The sequence below is a fragment of the Panthera leo genome, chromosome B1 (genome assembly GCF_018350215.1).
Source record: "Panthera leo isolate Ple1 chromosome B1, P.leo_Ple1_pat1.1, whole genome shotgun sequence".
Taxonomy (NCBI): Eukaryota; Metazoa; Chordata; class Mammalia; order Carnivora; family Felidae; genus Panthera; species Panthera leo.
This window is the reverse complement of record NC_056682.1, coordinates 49,363,273-49,385,904: the sequence shown is the minus strand read 5'-3', so window position 1 is coordinate 49,385,904 and position 22,632 is coordinate 49,363,273. Positions and strand designations below refer to the sequence as shown.

Below are 22,632 nucleotides of genomic sequence, written 5' to 3'. Positions count from 1 at the left end.
TTGACCTCTTTTCTTTCTGAATCCCCACTTTGGAATAAAAAATACCTACAGTTACTGAGAATTATCCTAGTAACAACTGAGTCCGCCTTTGAAGGTCAAACGTAACCTGAAGCTGAAGGTTAAAAAAAATAGCTTTTTCCCTATACTTGATGTGATTGTTTGGGTTGCCAAATACAGTAGAGTAGGTTCTACTTTCTTTTCCATTGGACAGCACTTTTTAAATATTTGTTTTTCTGGTTTAAAAAATATGAATATGAAATTAAGTTCCAGAAAGAGTTCTTTAAAACTGTATGACAGGGGCGCCTGGGTGGCTCAGTTGGTTGAGGAGCTGACTTCAGCTCAGTCATGATATCATGGTTCCTGAGCTCGAGCCCCACATCAGGCTCTGTGCTGACAGCTCAGAGCCTGGAGCCTGCTTTGGATTCTGTGTCTCCCTCTCTCTCTGCCCCTCCCCCTTGCGCTCTGTTTCTCTCTCTCTCTCTCTCTCAAAAATAAATATTTAAAAAAAATTTTTTTAACAACTATGACACTTATTTCTGCAATCAAACAACCTAGCGTTGTTTGGGTTTTGGTGAGTTGCAAGACTTTGTTATCAAGAATCGGTTTATCTTTACCATCTCACGTCATCCATCTTACCCAGTTGTCTTTGTGTTTGGGGGTGTGGGAACCAGTGCATTGTCTCTCTTGGGACTGGGGCATTTTTCCTAACTGCTCAGGTAAGTTAGATCCATCAGAATAAGTTTCCTCCTCAAAGAAAGGATGCTGCAGGGTTGATGGTGCAATTTATTTAGAAAGAATAAAAATGACTAATATCTGCCTGCTTGTAGGAATAGAGCAGAGAAGAATGTAAGATTCCCCAATTCACACACAATTCAAGTTTAAATGAAAGGGGAAAATAGCGTGAATCAGTTTCTGAAGGAGGAGATTGTCATAAATAACCCTCAAATGGCAAATCAGTTTCACTTCTGCTTGGGTGAATTTGGCTTGTGACTGTGGCCACAAAGGGTATATACCCCAGCTGGTTTCACATAGCTATACCAAGGCAAAGAAACGGCTACCATATCCTTTGTGGACTCCTAGAGCTGAAGCAGATAAAGTGACATCTGGTAAGTTGTATTTCTTATGTAATTTATGCTGTAACTTATGGTTGATTTAAGAAACAGGCTTTCGATTTACCGAAACATTGAGAAGATAGTACTGAGAGTCCCCATATAACCCACACCCAAGTTCCTCTCTTATCTTACGTGAGTCTGGTACATTTGTCACAGTTAGTGAACAAATATCAATAGCATTAATATAAACTAAGGGCTGTACTCTATTCAGATATTCTTAGTTTTTATCTGTTGTCCTTTTTGTGTTCTAGGACACACATTACAGGTAGTGGTCATGTCTCCTTAGGCTCCCCTTGGCTGTGACAAGTTTCTCAGACTGTCTTTGCTTTGATGATCTTGATAGTTTTGAGGAGTAGTGGTCAGATCACCTGTAGGATTAACCTTTATTGAACTTTGTCTGCTTTTCTCATGATTGGACTGGAGTGATGGGTTTACGGGAGGAAGATCCCAGAGTTAAAGTGCTGCTGTCATCAGATCACATCAGGGTACATACAGACAGCATGATCTATGACTGTTAATGTTGACCTTCATCACCTGGCTGAGGCATGTCTGTCAGGTTTCTCTACTGGAAAATTCCTCTTTTCCCTTCCTTCCATACTGCCCTCTTTGGAAGGAAGTCACTCTGCAAAGCCCACACATAAAGAGTGGGGAGTTATGCTCCCTGTCCTCGAGGGTAGAGTATCTACATAAATTATTTGGAATTTTTCTGTATGGAAGACTTGTTTCTTCTCCCTCTCTTAATCTTCTTAAAGTAATTTTTTTTTTCATGAAGGAAAGTGGGTTTTACTTTCTTTGTTGGTTTAAGTGAACTTTAAGGCTAATGCAAAGACCAATGAACTAGAATCTGGAAAATCAAGTTTTAGCTTGAATTTTACATAAGGGTATGATCTCAGGCCAGTCACTAAATTTTCTCCCTTCCAGAAACACAGCAATTTCAGTCATCATTAGGGGTAGTATTAATGTCATCTTATGCCTCATTAGCTTTGGCAGGCTTGGGGGAGCAATATGAGAGGATTTGAATTCATTTTGTTAGAACCTGATAAGGCACATTATGAAAATATCTGCTTCTTTTACTTACCTATTCATCCAGGGGAGAAGGAAGGAAAAAATCATGCAATCCAATAACTCCTTTACCATAGCTACCCCTGGGGGCTGTGCTTCTCAGGTTGCACACATTAGCTCGTGTATTAATGCTGAAGATATAACTCTTGTCCTTTGGGGGTTCGAAGGCCCTTGTTTCACTTTTGCTTCTGAGCTAATGTGTTTAAATTGCTTTTTTGGCACATACCTAGTTCGGAAGAGCAGTGCAATGTCCAATAAGTGGTTACGACGTGTTGCCAATACTAAAGGTACTTAAAACTTAAAAAGAAAGGAAATAAATCCTAAATGTCACCAACATTCCATAAGTTTATTAAGAATCTCCTTTTCCTTATTTCATACTCCAGCCCACCCCCCAGTGGGAGGAGGACAAGACCTTCACCAAGGGTTCTTGAAGGATGATGAGTTAGAACTCACAAGGTGATTGATCAGTGTGGACAAGAATGGAGTCAGTTCATCAGTTAAGGTGGCATATGTACCCTCAAAACTAGAGACTTGGCCGAGGTGAATACTAGTACTGACTTCTAGTTTAACTGTCTTCACCAAATATTCTAAAAATAAACGACATTTGTAAACATGCTGAAGTGCCTGCAGACCAACTGTGCATACAATATTACATTTAATCCGGGTATGTATTATATTTAATCCAGTGAACTCCTGATACAGGTATCTTTATATTCTAATTTTCTAAGAGGGGTAGGTGATTTGATCAGTGTTACATTGAAGCCCTGGAGTGTGATCCCCAAATTCAGGCATTCTGACTCCAAATCCGGAGTAATGTCCATTACATTTTGGAATGTAAGCCCTGTGTGTGCAAACACCCTCCCCATTTTGTTCCCTGATGTATTACCAGCACCCAGAACAGTGCATGGCACGTAATAGACACTCAGCAATTATTTGAATAGATGTATGAATGAATGTAATTGCTGCCATTATTAATCTTTTTTTTTTTAATGTTTATTTATTTTTGAGACAGAGAGAGACAGAGCATGAACAGGGGAGGGGAAGAGAGAGAGGGAGACACAGAATCTGAAGCGGGCTCCAGGCTCTGAGCTGTCAGCACAGAGCCCGACGCGGGGCTCGAACTCACGGACCGCGAGATCGTGACCTGAGCCGAAGTCGGCTGCTTAACCGACTGAGCCACCCAGGCGCCCCTATTAATCTTACCACCTAAGATACCTTAAAAGATACACTTCATTCATTCAACAAATATTTATTCAGTGCTTACTATGTACCAAGCCCTTCCCACATTCAGTAAAAGTAGGGAATAAACCAGTTGATGATAATAATACCCCATAAAGGAAGTTTGCTAGGTTAGGCATTTTGATTTTTTTTTTTTTTTCCCATTAGAGCTCCCTTGGGGGGTGGGGGTGGGGGACAGACAGAAATAAAAGGAAAACAAGAATCATGTAGGAAAGGTTAATGATGTGAAGCAAGGTAGGGTGAGATGAGATTCTGACTGAAGGAAAAGAGCTAGGAGAAGAGAACAGGATGTTTGGAATTCTTAAACACATTCAATTCTGCATTAGACACAGAAGGAATGCAGTGAAAGTGTACTATTCAGTCTCTCTCTCTCTCTCTGTCTCTCTCTCTCTCTCTGTCACACACACACACACACACACCCACACACACACACACACACACACACAGTCTTGTTTTACTTCTGAGGGCACTGAACAATGTTCAGGCAGTACCTTCAGTTTGAGTCCTAAGTACATTTTTATCAAGTAGCTACTCTCAGTCCTACTCTACAGCTTTCATTCCCAAAATGCTTTTGTCATGTATTTGAAGGAGCCCCTCATTTGTGAGCACCCTTCCCTCCACTCTTAAGCTCCAGAGGCTTTATTTAAATAGTATCTATGAGAGGCTGCTTGGTGGGAGGACGAGAACACTGACCTTGGAGTCACTCCAACCTTGGACGAGTTCCTTCCCCTCTCTGGGCCTCAGTGTCCATATCTCTACAATAAGGGGCTTAGGAGCATTCTTTATTTAATTACACTATATGAAGCTGTTCTAGTACAGGAATAACTGTTACATTTGTGTCACCTCTGTTACGTTTCTTTAAGAAAAAAAGACATTAAGCAAGTACAAACAGAAGAAAGGAGGAGTGGAAGAAGCAAAAATAACTGTCAAAAATCATAATTATTTAACAGGAAATGCATTCTGTGCAACCTTCCCATATCTAGCTAAATATGCAGAGTCTCATTTAAAAGATGCTATTCTTAGGCTCAGTGCACATGAATGTAAATACGTACTAAAAGCAAAACTTAAGTGCTAACCGCATAGTTGAAATACAAGTGAAATAAACCACAGGTGAATACCTCGCCTGTGTGAGCAATAAATTTGGACTCCTTTCTATTGCTTCTCCACAGAAGCCAAATTTTCACAAAATACAACCACCGTTACTGCCCTTCCTTGGGGTAAAGTGGATCCCTACATAATCTGAGGAAGGACTATGCACCCATGGGTCATTGGCTCCTGAAAGTGAAATGAACCTGAAATTAGAGACACCTTCCTTGTGCTACTTTTGATTACATAGGAGCCCTAATCATTGGTATGGTCTTGGTGTCAATGGCAGGTGACATTTTAAAATAAGAACTTTAATCCTTTTGGCATCCAACTAAATCAGAGAATATTCATGGTTTAAGGACTTGTTCAACTCTCATTTATAGGTGGGAAAACTAAGCCCCAGGGTGATAAAATAACTTTTCTGAAGTCTTACAGCTCTTTTGACTGGTGGCAAAGCCAGCACTGTACTTTCCACACCCGATTTGCAGTTTATGGCCCTTCCTACCATCATTTAGTTTAGCTCAGTGACTATGTACAGAGTGTCTGTACCACACTACTCTATTCACTGAAATATTTGTTTATAAGCTTTCCTTTTTAAGTGCCTGCTGTTCCCTTCATTCTACTTTCTCAGTCCTACTGTTAGTTATCTCTTTCCATTTTCCTGTGTCTTAGTTTGCTGATTAAATGGTCCCTTTCTGCCAATCTTTGAACACTGGCAGAAGGAACCACAAGCACACCTCAGATAATTTTCAATTTCTCCAAATTTCAGTTAGGGATCACAGATTACTCATGTACCATAGATGCTCCTGCATGGGAGGCTCATGGTTTGGTGTGTCCCCACTGTGTGCAGCTAAGCCCACCCCGAACCCAGATAGTTACATGCTAACAGCCCTTGCTGGCCATTGTGTACAGTTGACTTAATAAATGACGTTAGATGAACTGAAGTTTCTGTGACCCCAATGGCAGCCAAAACCAGTGCCCAGGATTTGGTGAACATGTCTGCTTCTCTTCTAAATCTACTACTGTCTCAGATTGAAGGGCCTTATTCTCACTGTTCGTATGGTAGTAACACTTATCAACTTCTTAGTCCTCTTGGACTTCATCTGACTCCACTATTTCTTCCTGGATTTTGGCTACCAGAACACAAGTTGCCCTGGAGGTCTACAGTGCATTTGTCTATTGATAGGAGCACACATTTTGTTTTGTTTTCAGTGATTTCTATGATACAGTGCCTAATGTTTTGTGTGACTGTGGCTCATTGAGCTGCTGATTTCAGGAAACAACAGATCTCTTTCTTTCTTAGGGGTAATTCCTAGCTCTGTATCTGAAGTTATTGATGGGGGGGTGCCTGGCTGGCTCGGTCAGTAGAGCATGCGACTCTTGATCTCTGGGTTGTGAGTTTGAGTTCCACATTGGGTGTAGAGTCTATTTAAAAAAAAAAAAAAAACGTTGGGGTCCCTGGGTGGCTCAGTCGGTTAAGTGTCCGACTTTGGCTCAGGTCATGATCTCATAGTTTGTGAGTTTGAGCCCCATGTGGGGCTGTGTGCTGATAGCTCAGGGCCCGGCGCCTGCTTCGGATTCTGTGTCTCCCTCTCTCTCTCTGCCACACCCCCTCTCACGCTCTCTCTTTCCTTCAAAAATAAATGAACACCAAAAAAAAAAAAAGTAAAGAAAAATAAAGTTATTGATAGGCATTACCATATACTTACACACATTATAGCTCATCTATCCTTTGCTTTCCTATCTCACCTAGATCTTGATGTGGTTTGGCATTTCCAACTCAGCACTACAAACCAGGAACCGCTTGCAGCTCTCGTGAATTTTTGTGACCTCATAGAGGACTTCCACTGCCAGCTTTGCTGGTGAGCACTTCAAGTAAGAATATAGGATCTGGGATTTGAAGAGGCCTTCAAGCTCATCTAGTCTAATGCCATTATTAAGTGGTCATTCCGGTATAGGTTCAGACACATTTAGTGGCAGAAAAGTCATTACTTTCTAATGAATTTTATATGCACCTCTAAGGTAGTGTATTTGAAGACCACTATGAGGTCTTCTCCCCGTCTTCTGCCTTTGCCTGTGTCATTCCTTCTTCAAGTTCAGCTTTCGTGGTTCCTATGAAGTCGTCTTCCCTGTTGATGTTGTCCTTGTCTTCCCACTCTCCCCTTTATTTCTTAAGCCAGGATTCCAATTATATAAAAAACTAACATGGTTTGAACAAAAACGGAATAAAAACTGATTTGGTTTTTAAACATCCTTTGGTTTAGAATCTCATCAGGAGCTTCCCATCCATTATTTTATTTATTCATTCATTCACCAATTGTTGTCAGTCATTGCACTTCCTGATAGAAATGCAACATTGAAACAAATGTAGGTATGACCTCAGATAGCTCATGGTTCAGAAAGGAAAAAGGGACAAGGAAGCATGGTAACAGAGATGTCCTTGGAGCAGTGGTGACACAAGAAGGGAAAGATTTGGGAATCAGGACACAGTTTCACAGAGAAAATGATAAAACAGGATCTTAAAGAGTAGGAATTCGCCGAGAAGAAGAGCAGAAGAGTACCCCACATAGAGAGAACAGTCTATGCTAAAATGTATGGAATAGGGCGCCCTGTCTTGGAGAACTGTAAGGAGTTTGGGGTGGTCTGAGAGGGAGCGTCAAGATAAGGAATGAAGAGATGAGGAACTCTGCCTAAGGCTCAGGACCTTGCACACAGTAGGGATTCACACCACATCCAGCCAACACCCACCAAGTACAGAAACCATTTGGCCAGTTAATATCCACCAGCCAAACTAAGAATAAGAGGCTGTTTTGACTGAGGAGCTGTGATTTTCATTTGGAGTTAATATGTAAATGAGGCATAATCTCTCTAACAGCCTATGGGTTTAGTGGCAGTTGACAGATCAGGTGGGATTTTGCATTTCTCAGAAGGGCCAGTGACTCTCTGCTTTTGAAGTACATGGCTGAGTGATCCAAACAGCAACATCAGGTAAGGAGAGGAAGCACTTTGGGGCTCTCCCCAACTGTGTTGCTCAAATTCTCCTCTGTGTGTGGAGACAAAGAAACTCCAGGGTAGCATATCATTACCCAGTGTCCTCTGTTCTGAGCCTCTATGGGTCCCATTCTCCCTCCATGCCCATTTTGTCTACCTATGGACTGGAGACAGGTTGGATTTGACATTTCTCCTTTTGGATGTGCCTCTCCTCCCCCAACCCCCCAACCCTTGCAGATGCCCTAACCTATGGCACTGCATATTGTCCATGAGCTGGGGTGGGGGGGTCTTCCTCATTGAATTGGAGTGGGGTAGCAAGAAAGACTCAGAGAACCTAGTTATTGTATCTCACCTTCCCCACTCAGTAGTTCCCAAAGCAACTCCAGGGAACCCTAGAAATATAGAATATTCCATCCATCTTCCAGATTCTTGTTGAGATCTGCTGGGACTAAACATAACTGAACCTGATTGGGCCACTAATACTGCACCCAAAGCAGCAAAGCCATATAATTTCACCTTGATGGTTCTGATCACTAGAGGTTTATTGTTACTTTAGAGTTTATTGTTACTAAAGATCTCAGATAATATCATTTTAAAGTTCTATACATACAACTATTATTGAAAACCAATGGTCAGGGGCGCCTGGGTGGTTTAGTCAATTAAAAGTCTGACTTTGGCTCAGGTTATGATCTCATAGTTCATGAGCTCAAGCCCTGTGTTGGGCTCTGTGCTGACAGCTCAGAACCTGGAGCCTGCTTTGGATTCTGTGTCTCCCTCTCTCTGCCCCTTCCCTGCTTGCTCTCTCTCTCTCAAAAGTAAATAAACATTAAAAAATTAAAGAGAAAAAAGAAAACCAATGGTCAAACATTGATTTTTGTCATGTTTAAAGCAACATGTAGTATACGAGGCATTGTGAGGAATTCAAAGATAAGTTAGAATGGCCATTGCACTTTAACAGCTTGGAATCTAGTTGGGGAAACAAAGCATAAGCAGATTTACATGTTGTTGTTATTATTTTGCTTTATGTATTTATAATTTCTGCTGTTACTGTCACCCCCATCTTTGTACTTTGTATATATTTTTAGGCTGGTTCTCCTAAGTGGACAAAAGCAGGCATTTGCATAACAGGAAATGGAAGAAACTGAAGATTTTGTGGGTCAGGGACCACACCCAGGTAACATCCCTACAATATCCCCTGATGGAGTGCATACTTCCTATTTACCACTATATAATCAAGGGCAAATGGGTTGCGAGTATTTAACTGTAGTCATTGTTCCTTCCTCTTTATTCAGAAGCTGCTTTCTCATGACACAGTTTAATAGTGAATGAATATAAACTATTTCAAGAATTAAATAGCCTATTCATGATGTAGTGGATTATCTCACCAGCAATTAAATTTGAACACCTCTCCCCTTTTAAAGGGAGGTTTCAGAAAGCCATCTTGGATTTTCAGAGGGTATCCTCTCTGTGAATGGGCAAGGTAAGGCCCCTGGAATCATTTCAGGCACTGTTCTTAGAAGGGGAGATGTAGGGTGAATCCCCTTGGAGTCAGTGAGGTCAGCCTCCCTCCCTAGAAGGCTGGTGTAGGGTCCCTGGAGCCAAGGAGAGAGCCTTCCCTAGGAAGATGCTGGAAAGTAACCCCTGTGTGTAGAGAACAGGATGTATCACATGTATTTCCTCACTCATAGGGGATGAAATCCCTTAGGGGCAAGGAATGTAGAGTTTCTGGGTCAGTGGGGTGGTGGCTAGCGCTGAAAGAGTGGAATTGTTCAGCTTGGAAGAGCCATGGCAGTCTCTGGCAACCCTCTGGATCAGCAATGAACCTGTATCTTGTGTTAGGTGGCTGGGGATCAGTTTTTTAAAGTGACACCTTGTGGCAGCAAGAAGTAACAGCGGCAGTAGACTAGGTTTACTTCTTTGGCTTGCCCCCACCCAACCTTACTGCTCTTTTTCTTGGGTGATTCAGTGTAAAATGCTGGGAAAGGGGAGGGAGTGCTTGAGCAGTTACAGGGAATGAGAAGAGATGTGGCCAGTTCAGGCCAGTTCATTCCAGTTACAATTTAAATAGAAATACTACCCTTAAATGGTCTAAGTCCAAGATAGACTACTTTCTCCTTTCCAAGTGGTTTTTCATTTTAGCGATTGAAGAAAAAGTTTCACATCCTGCTGTTTTGTCTGACTTCCTAGCCTTTGCTTTAGTTGAGGAATAAGCTTTCAAGCTTTTATCAGATTTCTTGCCAGTTCCTGTAAAATTGAAATGAAGGCCATGGATACATGGGCATGTCCCTTGTTGTTTGTTTTTTTTTTAACGTTTACTTATTTTTGAGACAGAGAGAGACAGAGCATGAACGGGGGAGGGTCAGAGAGAGGGAGACACAGAATCTGAAACAGGCTCCTGAGCTGTCAGCACAGAGCCCGATGCGGGGCTCGAACTCACGAACCGTGAGATCATGACCTGAGCCGAAGTCAGACGCTTAACCAACTGAGCCACCCAGGCGCCCCGGGCATGTCCCTTGTTTTATACATGTGGCTAAGATGTGCAAATATCATTCACACAAAAGATTTCCTGAGTTACAAAGCTGAGATCAAGGCCCGACATCCTTTACTTTCCACACACAGATACTTTCTTGTAGCACAGACTAAAGTATTTGTCAGCCTGTAGCTTGTCTAAGGTCCTGAGTGGTACATTCTTTTCTTCTCTGCTTCTTCCTTCTCCAGCTCCAACCACTGAGCCAGCAACTTGGTATTTAATTCTAATGCGGTCCTTAAACTAAGGCATGATGAAATCTTTGAGTTGAGCTGAGTTAAGAAGTTAGAGTGTCTCAGATAGAGGGTCTGAAATACAAGCTCTTTCAACACCCTGTCACTGCATGAGCATATGAGGTGGCAGAGATTCCAGGTTTGGCAAACAGCACCTTTCTGCACTGTAATACTTTATGGGGTGTGAGCTGGCTCCAGGACATGGCAGGATTTGTTCTGGAAGCCATAAGGCTGAGCAGAGACGGAAGGCTGGCTGGACTATCTGGAAGACCTGCTGTCTGGAGCCCAGAAGTGGAGGCTGTACCTTGCAGGTTGCTCTCCTGGGTCCTGATGTGAGCCTTCTTCTCTGTGGTTCTTCAGGGAATATGACCTCCCAATATCATGCTCAGCTTTGGGGGCTCATACCCTTCCATGAGCCATGACTCTTGAGGATCAATTCTTCAGGTTCATCTCATGGCCATTTCCCAAGGCACGAGCCAATCCCAGGAGCACTGTTAGGATCATTTCCAATGACCTTGACTCCAAAGACCCACTTATTGCCCTTTTCTAACCATGTGGATACTGCCAGGGGGTATTTTCTAAAACTCATCCAGAACACAATGTTTTGGTTGTACCCTTTCCAGAGAATTATGGACCCTACCAGCCCTTCACTTCATAACCAAAGGAAGCCCATTAAAGTGAATAAATCTTGGGAGAACTACAAAGTTTTGCTTCATGGGGATTTCTATTCTTATTTGTGTAAGGAAGCAGCTGCTAATGACTTTCAGTGAGGAAGGGGGAAAATTCTCCCAAATTTAACCTCTGAAGGGCGTGCACTGGTAGAACATCCTCCTGAATTATTACATTGCATATATTTTTGTCAGCCCTCTCATCTCATAGATGGTCTCATAGATGGCCAATGGTTTGCCCTGGTCATGTGGCCGATTCTTTCCTCTGCATTCTGCTCCTGATCAATTTCTTTCCCAGTTTGAAATGACCTCCCAGAGGCCTTTCTTCACCCCACACTTAGTCCTCTCTTGGGTTTCTCTGTACACAATTGGCATATAGTGAAGAATATCCAGCCATTTTGGCTTCTTAGGGTTTCCAAACTTGTCATTTAATGTCAACATACGTTCTGGGGAGATATTTTGGACTCTGCACTTCAGATCTAGATGAGAAGTTCTGTGACTCCAGGAAGTAGGGACCAGACCGGAACGGCCCAATGGTGCCTGCTTCTGGAATGACTTTACGCATACAGAGCTGGCAGGAGCCTTCTTAGATTCTTTGGGTTTGTGTGTTGATAGAGGTCAGGCAAGTATACTATGCCCCAGGATCTTTAATTTTATATAATCTCTGTTTATCTCTAGTTGATGATGATTTATTTAAAGAGCCAATGAAAAAAAGAAGACGTTCAGATAGAGACCAGCGGTTCCGAGCATTTCCCTCCGTGGAACAAAGTGCTCTTAAGGAATGTGAGTGTCATGAAACTGCTGTGGAGCTTGTTTTAATGTGGCTCTGTCCTTTTCCAAATGTGTCAAAATGCTCAAGGGAAGAGAAGGTCAAATTGGAAAGAAGGATGAAACATAGTCAAATCATCCTGATCCAGAAAAGGGGGCTTCAGAGTCTCTGCAGAGATCTATAATTTGACAATTCATCTGTAGGAGTCTCTGGATAGGAGGGCTGTTATCAGAATAACCTCTTCCTGATTAGAACAAAGATTGTGAAAATGGTTGATTTGGTGCCTTGGTGAGTATTAATATGACGGCCTTGCAAGTTTTCTTTTTATGACCACAGGAGAGAAGAATCTAGAAGGGCTATAACCCATGACAAAGCCTATACTGACTTCTGTAACAAGGAGTTTCAGAGCAGGCTAGCTCCTTGAGAGGCTTTCACAATCAATAATTGCCATCTCCCATGAACTAGTATCTGTAGTGTCAGATAACTTGCTTTCATATTTAATTGGCTTTTCATTTCATTTCTTTTTTATTCCCTTTCTCTGACGTATTGAGCACATTGCTCTTTTGGAGACCTAGTACTTGATCCCTGCCAGGTACATCCCAGGTAATACATCCCTATTGATTCCAGATGAAAAACTGGAGTCACGGACCAGAAGGGTTTTGAGCAATACTTATCAGAAACTTATTCATTCTGTCTTCCTGGATGACAGCATTCCTAATGGAGTCAAGTATCTCATGTGAGTCTGATGTCAGCTATCATAAAATCTTCCTTCCATGTCTTTCCTTATGTTACTGTAGATGCTTTTCTCCAACAATGAAAAGGAATTTTCAATTAGAAACTAAGGAAAGGAGCCTAAAAAGTTATATAGCTATGGGCTATTATGGTTTATACTGATAGTTGACATTCATAGGGTTGCCACTGTTGCTAGATAACCTGCTAAGTACATATATCAAATTTCATTTAATTGTCCCAATACCCTATACAGCAGGAACTATTTGTATCATCCCAGTTTTACTGAAATTGTGGCTTAGAGAGGCCAAGAAGACATTGACCAAAATCACACTGTTGGTAAGTGAAAGGGCATGAATCCAATCCAAGCTGTGTGAAACTTTAGCCTGTGCCCTCAACTGCTGGGCTCAGATGACTAGAGGGACTTGATTGGTGACAGGGCTGATTCTCCTGCTCAATAAGACTCTGTGTTGCTCTCAGCAATACTTTACCTCTGCCCAAACTTTATATCTAGGAACCAGACTATGTAATTTCCACAGGACACAAGCAAAATTGCTTCGTATCTATATAGGAATTACAGAGCTTGTATAGAATTATCATTTCCAAGTAATGGTACTTACTTTTTGCATAATATTTTTTGATCCTCGTGACAACTATGTAGTAAACAGGGACTAATATTCTCCTTTGATCAAGAAAATAGTGGAGACTCAAAAAGATGTACGACTTGCCTAGGATTCGAACTCGGGTCCTTCGTGTTCTGTTTTGATACTCTTCCCACTGTGCTTTGCTGACCATGACAATGTACATTTAAAAACCAATCTAGAAACAGGCTACTTGCCTTGATTGAAAAACCATCATTGGACCCAATCTACATTGGATTATTTGGAAGCACAGGGGCTGGGAAGAGCTCCCTGATCAATGCCATCATCCAGCAAGCAATGTTTTTACCAGTGTCTGGAGAAAGTATATGTACATCGTGTATTGTACAAGTGAGCTCAGGCTGCTGTGAACAATACGAGGCCAAAATCCACCTTCTCTCTGACCAAGTAAGTGTCTCCTTCCTTCCTTGCTTCCTTCCTTCCTGTTTACCCTTCCTGTTTTTCTCTCTCTCCCTCCTCTCTTTCCTCCTTCCCCCTCTTCTTTCCTTCCTTTTCTCTCTTTCCTTCTCCCTCTCATTTAGAGATTAACATGATATTCTTTGTAAATAGAATTTAGGCCTTTGTTAAATGGAAAGAACATAGTACAGAATGAGAAAGCTCAGTGGAGCGAGATGGGGGTTTTAGCCCGCATCCTGTCACTATTGTTATGGGACTTTGGGCAAGCCATTTCCCTCTTTGGCTCCCCGTTTCCTCACTGACAAAACAAGGGGTTTGGATTGGATGATCTCTTGTTGGATTAAATGATTTTAGATTTCCTGAATATGAAGTCTCCTCCTGCCACCCACTCCCCAGAGCAGTGGCCTCCTCCCTTTGTCGTGGTTTTCTGTATCTGTGTTTTGAGGGGCTTGGCCCTGCTCTCCCTTGGCAGGAGTGGAAGGAAGAGCTGAAGAACTTGACTACACTCCTGCACAGGACAGAGGAACTGGACAGAGAAGAGGCAGATGCATGGGACAGGGATGATGCAGTGGAGGAAGCCATCTGGAAGCTACAAATGCTTTATGGAAATGGGGCGGAAAGGAAGAACTATGAAGAGTTACTAAGGGCAAAGCCCAAAGGAAAGATTCCCACATCCAGAATCATCACCCTCAAGGCAGAAGAGGTAGCTTCAAGATTTTTTTCTTTATTTTATCATGTGTCTCAAGTATAATAATTGAATCCATTTAGGAGATTTGCTCAAGGCATGGTGTTTTTATTGGAAATAAGTTGATACCCAAATCAGAAGCATCCCTGACCAAGTTCTTTTTAGTTATTTATGGCTGTCAAATGAGAAATTTTAGTGTCTGAATGGGAGATCTTTTGTGCACAGGAAAGACTATTTATAGTTGCTTGAGGATTAATTAAGGATGCTTTGGGCTGCAGATGTTAAAAAAAAAACACCCTATTTACAATGGCTTAAATGAATAAGGATTTATTCATTTTCTCACATAAGAGTCTGGAAGCGGTTGAGTTTGTGGGTTGGTTCAGTGGCTCAACAATATCAAGATCAACACCTCCTGAGTTCCCTTGGCCGTTCATCATACTTGTTGCCTCATAGTCACAAGATTGCTACTGAGGTGCTAGACTTCACAGCTGGCTTCATGGCAGAAAGAAAAGGATAAAAAGTTGGCATCAAACACATCTCCCCTTTCCTTGGAAAGTAAAAGATTTCTCAAAAACACCCCCAACAAATTTCTGGGTAGATTTTTTTTCAGAACTGGCCTCTGGTTCGGGCACATGGCCTTTCCTAGCTGAAAGGGAGTCTAAAGCAAGAAGCAGATGTGTTGCGATTGGCTGCCCAGACAGACAGACAAACACTATTCAGCTAGCACAGACAGAGGACAGGATGGATATTGGATATAGTAGAACAACTCTCTCCTCACTTTTATAATCAATATCCATCTTATTAAATTACATTTCATTGTAAATTTAAGACTTGTAGAACTAATGTGTAACTTATTGAAATTATATATTTAAAACCTAGTTGTTTTTTTTTTTGTTTCTTAAAATTCATTTTTAAAATGTTGCTATTCTATTTATAAATCCGGCATTTTTTTTGTATAAAATAAGAACAATTACTTACACTTGTTCTAAAATTTAGCATTCAATTACATCCTAAATTTAACATAGCAAATCCTCCTTAAATAGCTCACACTACTTATATAATTAATCAAATTTCCTTAGACTTTATATTATAGTTCAAATTTAATATATTCAGTTCTCTCAAAAATTTTTAAAGACTTGGCCAGGCACACTTAGAAGTCAAATAAATGAAATCTTTCAAGTCACTTAGCTCTTGTATAGCTAGGAAATCAACAAATATAATAGTCACTTTTTATATTTAAATGGGTATTACTGTTCAGAATAATTACACTCCTAATGTCTAAAACATAGACTGAGTATGTCCAAAGAAATACAATGATTATAAAACTGATTACTTTATCTGCATACACACAACTTAACACCAACTAACTTACACCAAGGTATCAGTATCTATTTCTTCAATATTCTGTATTTAGAAATATCCCTTCCCAGTGTTACAAATTTAGGGTTGAAACAAGGAGTGGAAATATTCATTGAAACACAATTACATCTCAGTGAGTGAGGGCACAGATTGGGTTTGTGTCCGAGGTTCCAGACTACAATGAAGGAAGCTGAGTCTGCCTCCTAGAATGATTTATCCTGAGCCAGTTTATTGGGTTGAGCCTTCTTACACAAAGGGACTTCTCAAGCCCATGTTTGTTCTTTCACATTGCCCTTAATGTATCTGCTTTATTACTATTTTTTAATGTTTATTTACTTTTGAGAGAGAGAGACACACAGCATGAGCAGGGGAGGAGCAGCCTGAGAGGGAGACACAGAATCTGAAGTGCGCTCCAAGCTCTGAGCTGTCAGCACAGAGCCCAACGTGGGCCTCGAACTCACAAACTGTGAGATCATGACCTGAGCTGAAGTCAGCTGCTTAACCGAGTGAGCCACCCGGGTGCTCCTCTGCTTTATTTTTAAATATCTTAAAGAACTTTTATCATAATTTCTTTCACAATTTCCTGTTATTTGATTAGAATTGATGAATTCTGTGACTCCCTACACACATTGCATCAAATCCCTTGATTTAAACCCAACTCTTTTAAGAATTTCCAGTTTTGGGGCACCTGGGTGGTTCAGTCCGTTAAGCGTCTGACTTCGGCTCAGGTAGTGATCTCAAGGTTCATGAATTCAAGCCCTACATCAGGCTCTCTGCTGTCACCATGAAGCCTGCTTCAGATCCTCTGTCCCCCTCTCTCTATGCCTCTACCCCACTCATTCTCTCTCTCTCTAAAAAATAAACATTAAAAAAAATTTCCATTCTTATCTTTCTTTCATGATTATTCTATCGATGTTTATTAACAATGACCACCAGGGACACCTGGGTGGCTCAGTCGGTTAAGCATCTGACTTCGGCTCAGGTCATGATCTCATGGTTGGTGAGTTCAAGCCCCACGTCGGGCTCTGTGCTGACAGCTCAGAGCCTGGAGCCTGCTTCGGATTCTGTGTCTCCCTCTCTCTCTGACTTTCCCCTGCTCATGCTTGCTCTCTCTCAAAAAATAAATAAACATTGAAAACAAAACAAAACAAAACAATGTGCACCATACATCCCAAATCTCCCGTCCTCTGAAGTGGTAGCCCAGTAAAGATTTGCTGCCACACACATAGTTGCTGGCCTGAATGTGTCACTGTCTCAAGATATGTTTAGGTAGAAGAAACAATGGGCTGAGAACAATTCCCCATCCCACTCACCATCATGAAAACATTCTGGAAATGCCTACATGTCAAGATATTTCTTGTACTACGAGGAGAAATTTTAAAACCCAGATCAATTTTTAATTTGGCAAATATGGTCACCATATCACTATCAATTTTCTGTAGTTGGGGACTTCTGGTAATCCAAATGTTTGCATTAGCCATGTTGGAAGAATACTCTGTCTCCAAAATTTAGATTGCATATTAATTGATGTGGTTTTGGAGTGGTGGGGGGGGGGTTGTCTGGAGCCGATGGCCAAGAAAGAATTCTTGAGATATCTTTGGTACAAAAAGGTGATTTTATTAAAGCATGGGGACAGGAAGAAGCAGAAAGAGCTGCATTCTAAGTGTGAGGAGTGGCTGATTATATACCTGGGAGCTGGGGGAGGTAAGGGAAAGGGGTGTTTCCAAAAGGACTTGCATATGTTAAAGAAGATTCACAAGATACTGGAGGCCTAGCTATGTCAAGCTAATGTTTTTTCTCTAATAATGCATTAACATTAAGACAGTAGGGAGTTCCTAGAGGAATGAATGTTTTACTCTGCCTACCTCAAGTATTTGTCAATGGGGTGCAGGTTATAAGGAAATTTGACTTTACCATTTCCTTCTTGCCTTTGTTCCCCATATCACTATGGAGGGGAGGGGAATGTTAGGCCTCCAGGAAACTGAGTCTATAGGTTTCTGGAGGTTAAGCTATTGATAAGATTGCCTTTTTCTTGTAATTTACTAAGACATTTATAAACCGATGGAGACTCATGTCCTGCATGGCTGTGATCTCTATCAGGTAACCATATGTTTTTTGCTTTCCCTTCATTCTTGGGCAGCCAGGAGTGGCTGAAGAATATCACACATATCCCACCAGAGGGGTGTGGGGGGGGGGAGGTGTTGTGAGGTATTAGCTTGTGCTTTGCCCTCAGCTTGCCTTTGGTTCCCTGATCATTAATCACATTAATTTTAGAATCGAAACGGGAGGCGCCTGGGTGGCTCACTTGGTGAAGCATCTGACTCTTTATCTCTGCTCAGGTCATGATCTCAGGGTTTCTGGGATCAAGCCCCACATCAGGGTCTGCACTGACAGTGTAGAGCCTGCTTGGGATTCTCTCTCTCCATCTCTCTCTGCACCTCGGCCATGCACACTCTCTCTCTCAAAATAAGTTAGAAAAAACTTAAAGAAAAAAGGAACTGAAATGGAATTTAGAAGATGAAATTATTATCCAGTGAAACTATAGCTTTACTGAAGCTCTGTTCTAACTGACTGTGGTTTCTTCATCTGTAAATTAAGGAGCTTGTACTTTCTGATCTCCAGGGTCCTTTCTGGCTCTTGAAAACTGGATAAGGTCTTCTGGTGCCCATTGTCCAGTGCTGCTTCTTACCACTATTGGTGTACCTTCACTGAACCTGGATCATAGGCGATCCAGGACAGAGGAGCTGGGAGAATGTCTGGTGTGTGTGATTGTGTCCTTCTTCCTCAGGCAGAAGAGCTGTCTGTCAAGCTGGACTCTTATATCCGGACGCACAGGAGAGACTTGGATGGCGAATCAGCTGAGACACAAATTTGGCCCTTGATCAAACATGTGGAAGTGACTCTTCCCAAATCAGAGATGATACCAGAAGGGGTTGTGCTGGTGGACATTCCAGGCACCGGCGACTTCAACAGCAAGAGGGATGAGATGTGGAAAAAGGTGATTCTCTTTCACGTGGCTTCATGTCCTCTTTGCTTAACTCCTCCACCCTTTCTAAAGCAACCAAGGGGTTTTATGAGCTCACTGGAGTTAAATTCTTCTACTTTCTAGGTTCTAAGCCTCAGGGCAATGGCAGGATGTGTGTGGCCAGAGACACTGGGGAGAGACGAATCATGAGGCAGACCTGGAAGTTAGAACAAGAGCGTGTGATCAGGAGAAGGACCAGCAATAGATTGGTCTAGAAGGAAGCAGAAGAAATACAGACAGAGGGGGAAAGGGAGGCCAAGAGTTGAGTACAAGGTAGAGAAGCTTACGGTCCAGCACCAAGGAATGAGGAGGCTGCTACCGTGTGTAGTTGCAAGGAACAGAGACCTGCTGAAGCAACCCCAAGTTAAGAGGCTAATCGGAAGAATATCAAAGGATCTCATGAGACACAGCCAGGCCTCAGGGCCACCTATCAGGATAAAAGCAGCTATTTTCTCTCTCTTCTTCTACATGGCTCTTGTGACTGTTTCTCTGTGCAGTTCTCTGCAGAGCCCTGTTTTTCTCTTAGTTTTCTCTACTTAGCCCTTAGGATCCATATTGTGAAAAATGACCACCTTAACCCTGTCTTTAAATGGAATTGTAGTTCATATGCCTACAACTCTCTGACTATAGTCTCTATGCCTTTTAGTTCAAATTCCTGAGGAGGAAAATGGGATCGATTACTGCCTAGCTAACTTAATCTCTGGATTAAGCATCTATCTTTAGTGCATGCGGTCAGCTGTGCTGAAGGTGATGGTTGAAATGAAAGTCTACCCCTTCAACCAAAACTTGGGTAGGGGTTCAATTCCTGGCAAATGAAATTAGAGCTGGCCAGGCACCTCCAGATATGTCTACAGCCAGAGTAAAGCATTGGGGTAGTTAGATCTGTACCTAATGATTAGAGGTTGAAATATTTTAAAGAATTTATCTCTTTGTTCATTTCCTTTTCATTCATCAAACATGTATAATATGTAAAACAATGTGCTTTGCATTGAGGATGCAAAGATTATAGCTAATAATAATAATAATAATAATAATAATAATATACCAAGCATTTACTTTGTGCTAGGTACTATTCTCAGTAAAATAATTTGCCCTTTAGCACACTGGGGATTTTAATAAAGGCAAGATGGCTTGAGAGCCTTTCTTCTCTTAAACCCCACTGTAATCCTACATGGTTAGACAAAGCTAAATTAAAAGATGCAGAGCATGACCTTTAATGTTAAGAAACATGTGTGTGCATGCACATTGTGTGTGTGTGTGTGTGTGTGTGTGTGTGTGTGTGTGGTGTTAATAAATGTACAGCAAAAGTAGAAACCTGCCTTTAGGAAGGATACACACCCAACTGTTAACAGGAATTTCTGTGATTACCAGCACTCTTTACTACATACACCCCTGTATTTTTTGTATATTGCATGAACATGTATTATCTTGACAGCTAAAAAGATGAAAACAAAATAAAACAATGTTGAATGGGAAACAGAGCCTTCCTGCAAGGGGCTTAGAGTCTAATAGAGAAGAAACCCACAGATGTCAAAATCCACAGCAGAAAGTGATGTAAGAGAAGTCCAAGGTGCTATGAACACTCACAGATAGAAATTACCTCCAAAAAGAGACCTCATTCCTTCAGCGAACACTCACTGAGCATCTACTCAATTCTGTATTGGGTTTTGGATAGAGAGAGACAAAGTCCATGCCGTTGGGAGTCCTATAGTCCAGAAGAGAATCAGTTAGTCGTATTAATTAACAAACCACATTACTTAAAAAGGAGAGCAATAGTAATGAATTCTTTTCTTTTTGTAATTGTTTTTGTTTTTAAATGCTTTATTACAAACCAGTGTATGAACACCAATTCTCAATAACATCAATATACTTGAAAATTTATGTAAATGTGTAAGTGTTTATTTAGTATAACACAGTATAGTATAGAATATGATAGTATTATATGTGATTTAAAATAAAGAATAAGTGAACAAAAATGGAGTCATGTAAAACAGAGACTACAAATCCAGATGTCTATTTGGATGTGCATTAAACATATGGGATTTTTTAAATCAAAATATATTTTATTTATTTATTTTTCAGTAATAGAATTTAGTGATTCATCATTTACTTATAACACCCAACCAGTGTCCTCCTTAATGCCCATCACCCATTTACCCCATCCCCCCACCCAACACCCCACCAGCAACCCTCAGTGTGTTCTCTGTATTTAAGAGTCTCTCATGGTTTGTCTCTCTCTCTGTATTTAAGAGTCTCTCATGGTTTGTCTCTCTCTCTGTCTCTCTCATGGTTTGTCTCTCTCCCTTCCCTTATGTTCATCTGTTTTTTATCTTAAATTCCACGTATGAGTGAAATCATGTGATATTTGTCTTTCTCTGATAACTTACACACTCTACACTAGCTTATACACTCTAGTTCCATCCACGTTGTTGTAAATGGCAAGAATTCATTCTTTTTCATCACTGAGTAATAGTCCATTGAATGAATATATATATATACATATATATGTATATATGTATATATATGTATATATGTACATATATATGTATATGTACATATATATGTACACATATATGTATATATATGTGTACATATATATATATATATATATATATATACACACACACCACATCTTCTTTATCCAATGAATTGTTTTTGGATGAGAGGGAAACTTCAGAGAGGGCACTTAAGCCCAGCTATCACCAGAGAAGATTGTTGAGAATGGGACCACTGAGCACTATTGTAGGCCAGGGAGCAGCAAAGACCCAGAGGAATGAAGGAGCCACGTGTTGTGGGAAGCATGAGTCTTCCTGGGTGGCTGGAGGAAACAGGTGTGGGGTGTAAGGAGACAGGCACAGAAGACAAGTTTGGAAAACTTAGGGATGGGCTTAAATACTACCCTTCCTGGGGAAGCTCAAAGGATAAGAAGGACTGGAGCATGTGATAGAGAGAGAAAGGGTGTCTTTAGGCAGAAGGAGCTCGGGAGCACAGGGTGGGAACACGGGGGGTGAGACATAAGACTGGAGCTGGAAGGGGACTGGGAAGGAGGGCTGGTATCGGTAAATCATGAGCAACCCAGCACTGTAGAAGGATCCACTGGAGGATTTGTGCAGGTTTGTGCTAAATGAATGACTGAGGGCTGCAGAGCTCTGGACTGGATTTGAGTCAAGATCAGGATGATAGAATCAGGATGACAGCTTACAGATAATCAGCCTATGCCTGGATTTTACAGATAAGGAAATAAAGGCTCAGAGAAGGGAAGTAATTTGCCCAAGACCGCACAACTACTGAATGGCAGAATTTGAACCAGAGAGCAGGTTCCTACCTTCCCAGCTGAGGCTCTGTGTCTCCCCACAGGACCTCCCCTAACAGTTCTTTAAGATAAAGGCAGTCCCAGTGTCCTTCTCCTTGGTGGTCCGCTCAGGCCCGACCATGAGGGCCTTTGTTTCTACAGGGTCTCAGCTCTTGGAGTGGAATTGCCAACCTTGGCTAGTTCCAGGCTGGGTCCCGGGAGCAACAGCCTAGGGAGGCGGCTAGCCTCTCTCACCGGATGGAGCCATGGTTGCTGCCAGTTATGATACTCTGGGAAGCCAATCAAAGGCCACTCAGAACAGAGGAGCCAGCAGATCTGGCTCAGAACACCCGCTCTGAGGAGGTCCGGTTAAAGTGAAGGGACTGTTCCCAGCCTGCTCTGCTTGGCCTCAGCTCCCCTGCATTCTTGTGGTTTTGTGATATTCTCTCACAAGGAGTTACTAAAGACTCCCCTCTTTTCAGGGAGAACAGAACACCCTGCCCCCTCCCCTGTCTCTCCAGCTGCCAGCCTTGCCTTCCCTAAACTAAGAGTATTATGAATTTACATGTCCCTGGCTGCCACTTTGAAGTCCTGAGACTTTAGGCGTGTCACTTGAGCTCTGAGGCCTGTTCTCATCGCGGGGAGGGAGGATGTGGGGGTGGCTGTGGTACCACCACTCCTAAGCTCAGTTGCTCTAGGTTCGCTTTTTTGTATCTTCTGCAACTCCAACTTTACCAAATCCCGGCAGCCAGAGCCTCTTGTAGGGTCTGAGACTTACAGGCCTCTTCTTATGTTAATAA

The 22,632-nt window shown here is 41.8% G+C and overlaps 1 protein-coding gene across 8 annotated transcripts in view; it reads left to right on the top strand.

Moving 5' to 3' along the window:
* NUGGC (nuclear GTPase, germinal center associated) overlaps positions 1-22,632 on the top strand; it is a 55,945-nt gene that overhangs the window by 1,910 nt on the left and 31,403 nt on the right. For 4 of the 8 annotated variants that reach the window (XM_042934943.1, XM_042934945.1, XM_042934944.1 and 1 more), the window contains 7 exons: positions 6,253-6,374; positions 8,576-8,664; positions 11,597-11,701; positions 12,315-12,423; positions 13,240-13,462; positions 13,944-14,174; positions 18,304-18,513. In XM_042934943.1, coding sequence (XP_042790877.1) covers positions 8,622-8,664; positions 11,597-11,701; positions 12,315-12,423; positions 13,240-13,462; positions 13,944-14,174; positions 18,304-18,513 — 921 coding nt within the window. In that variant the 5' untranslated portion in view covers positions 6,253-6,374; positions 8,576-8,621. Of the gene's footprint in view, positions 1-856; positions 1,107-6,252; positions 6,375-8,575; positions 8,665-11,596; positions 11,702-12,314; positions 12,424-13,239; positions 13,463-13,943; positions 14,175-18,303; positions 18,514-22,632 lie in introns of those variants that run through there. The other 4 variants (XM_042934942.1, XM_042934946.1, XM_042934948.1 and 1 more) reach the window with 4 other exon arrangements.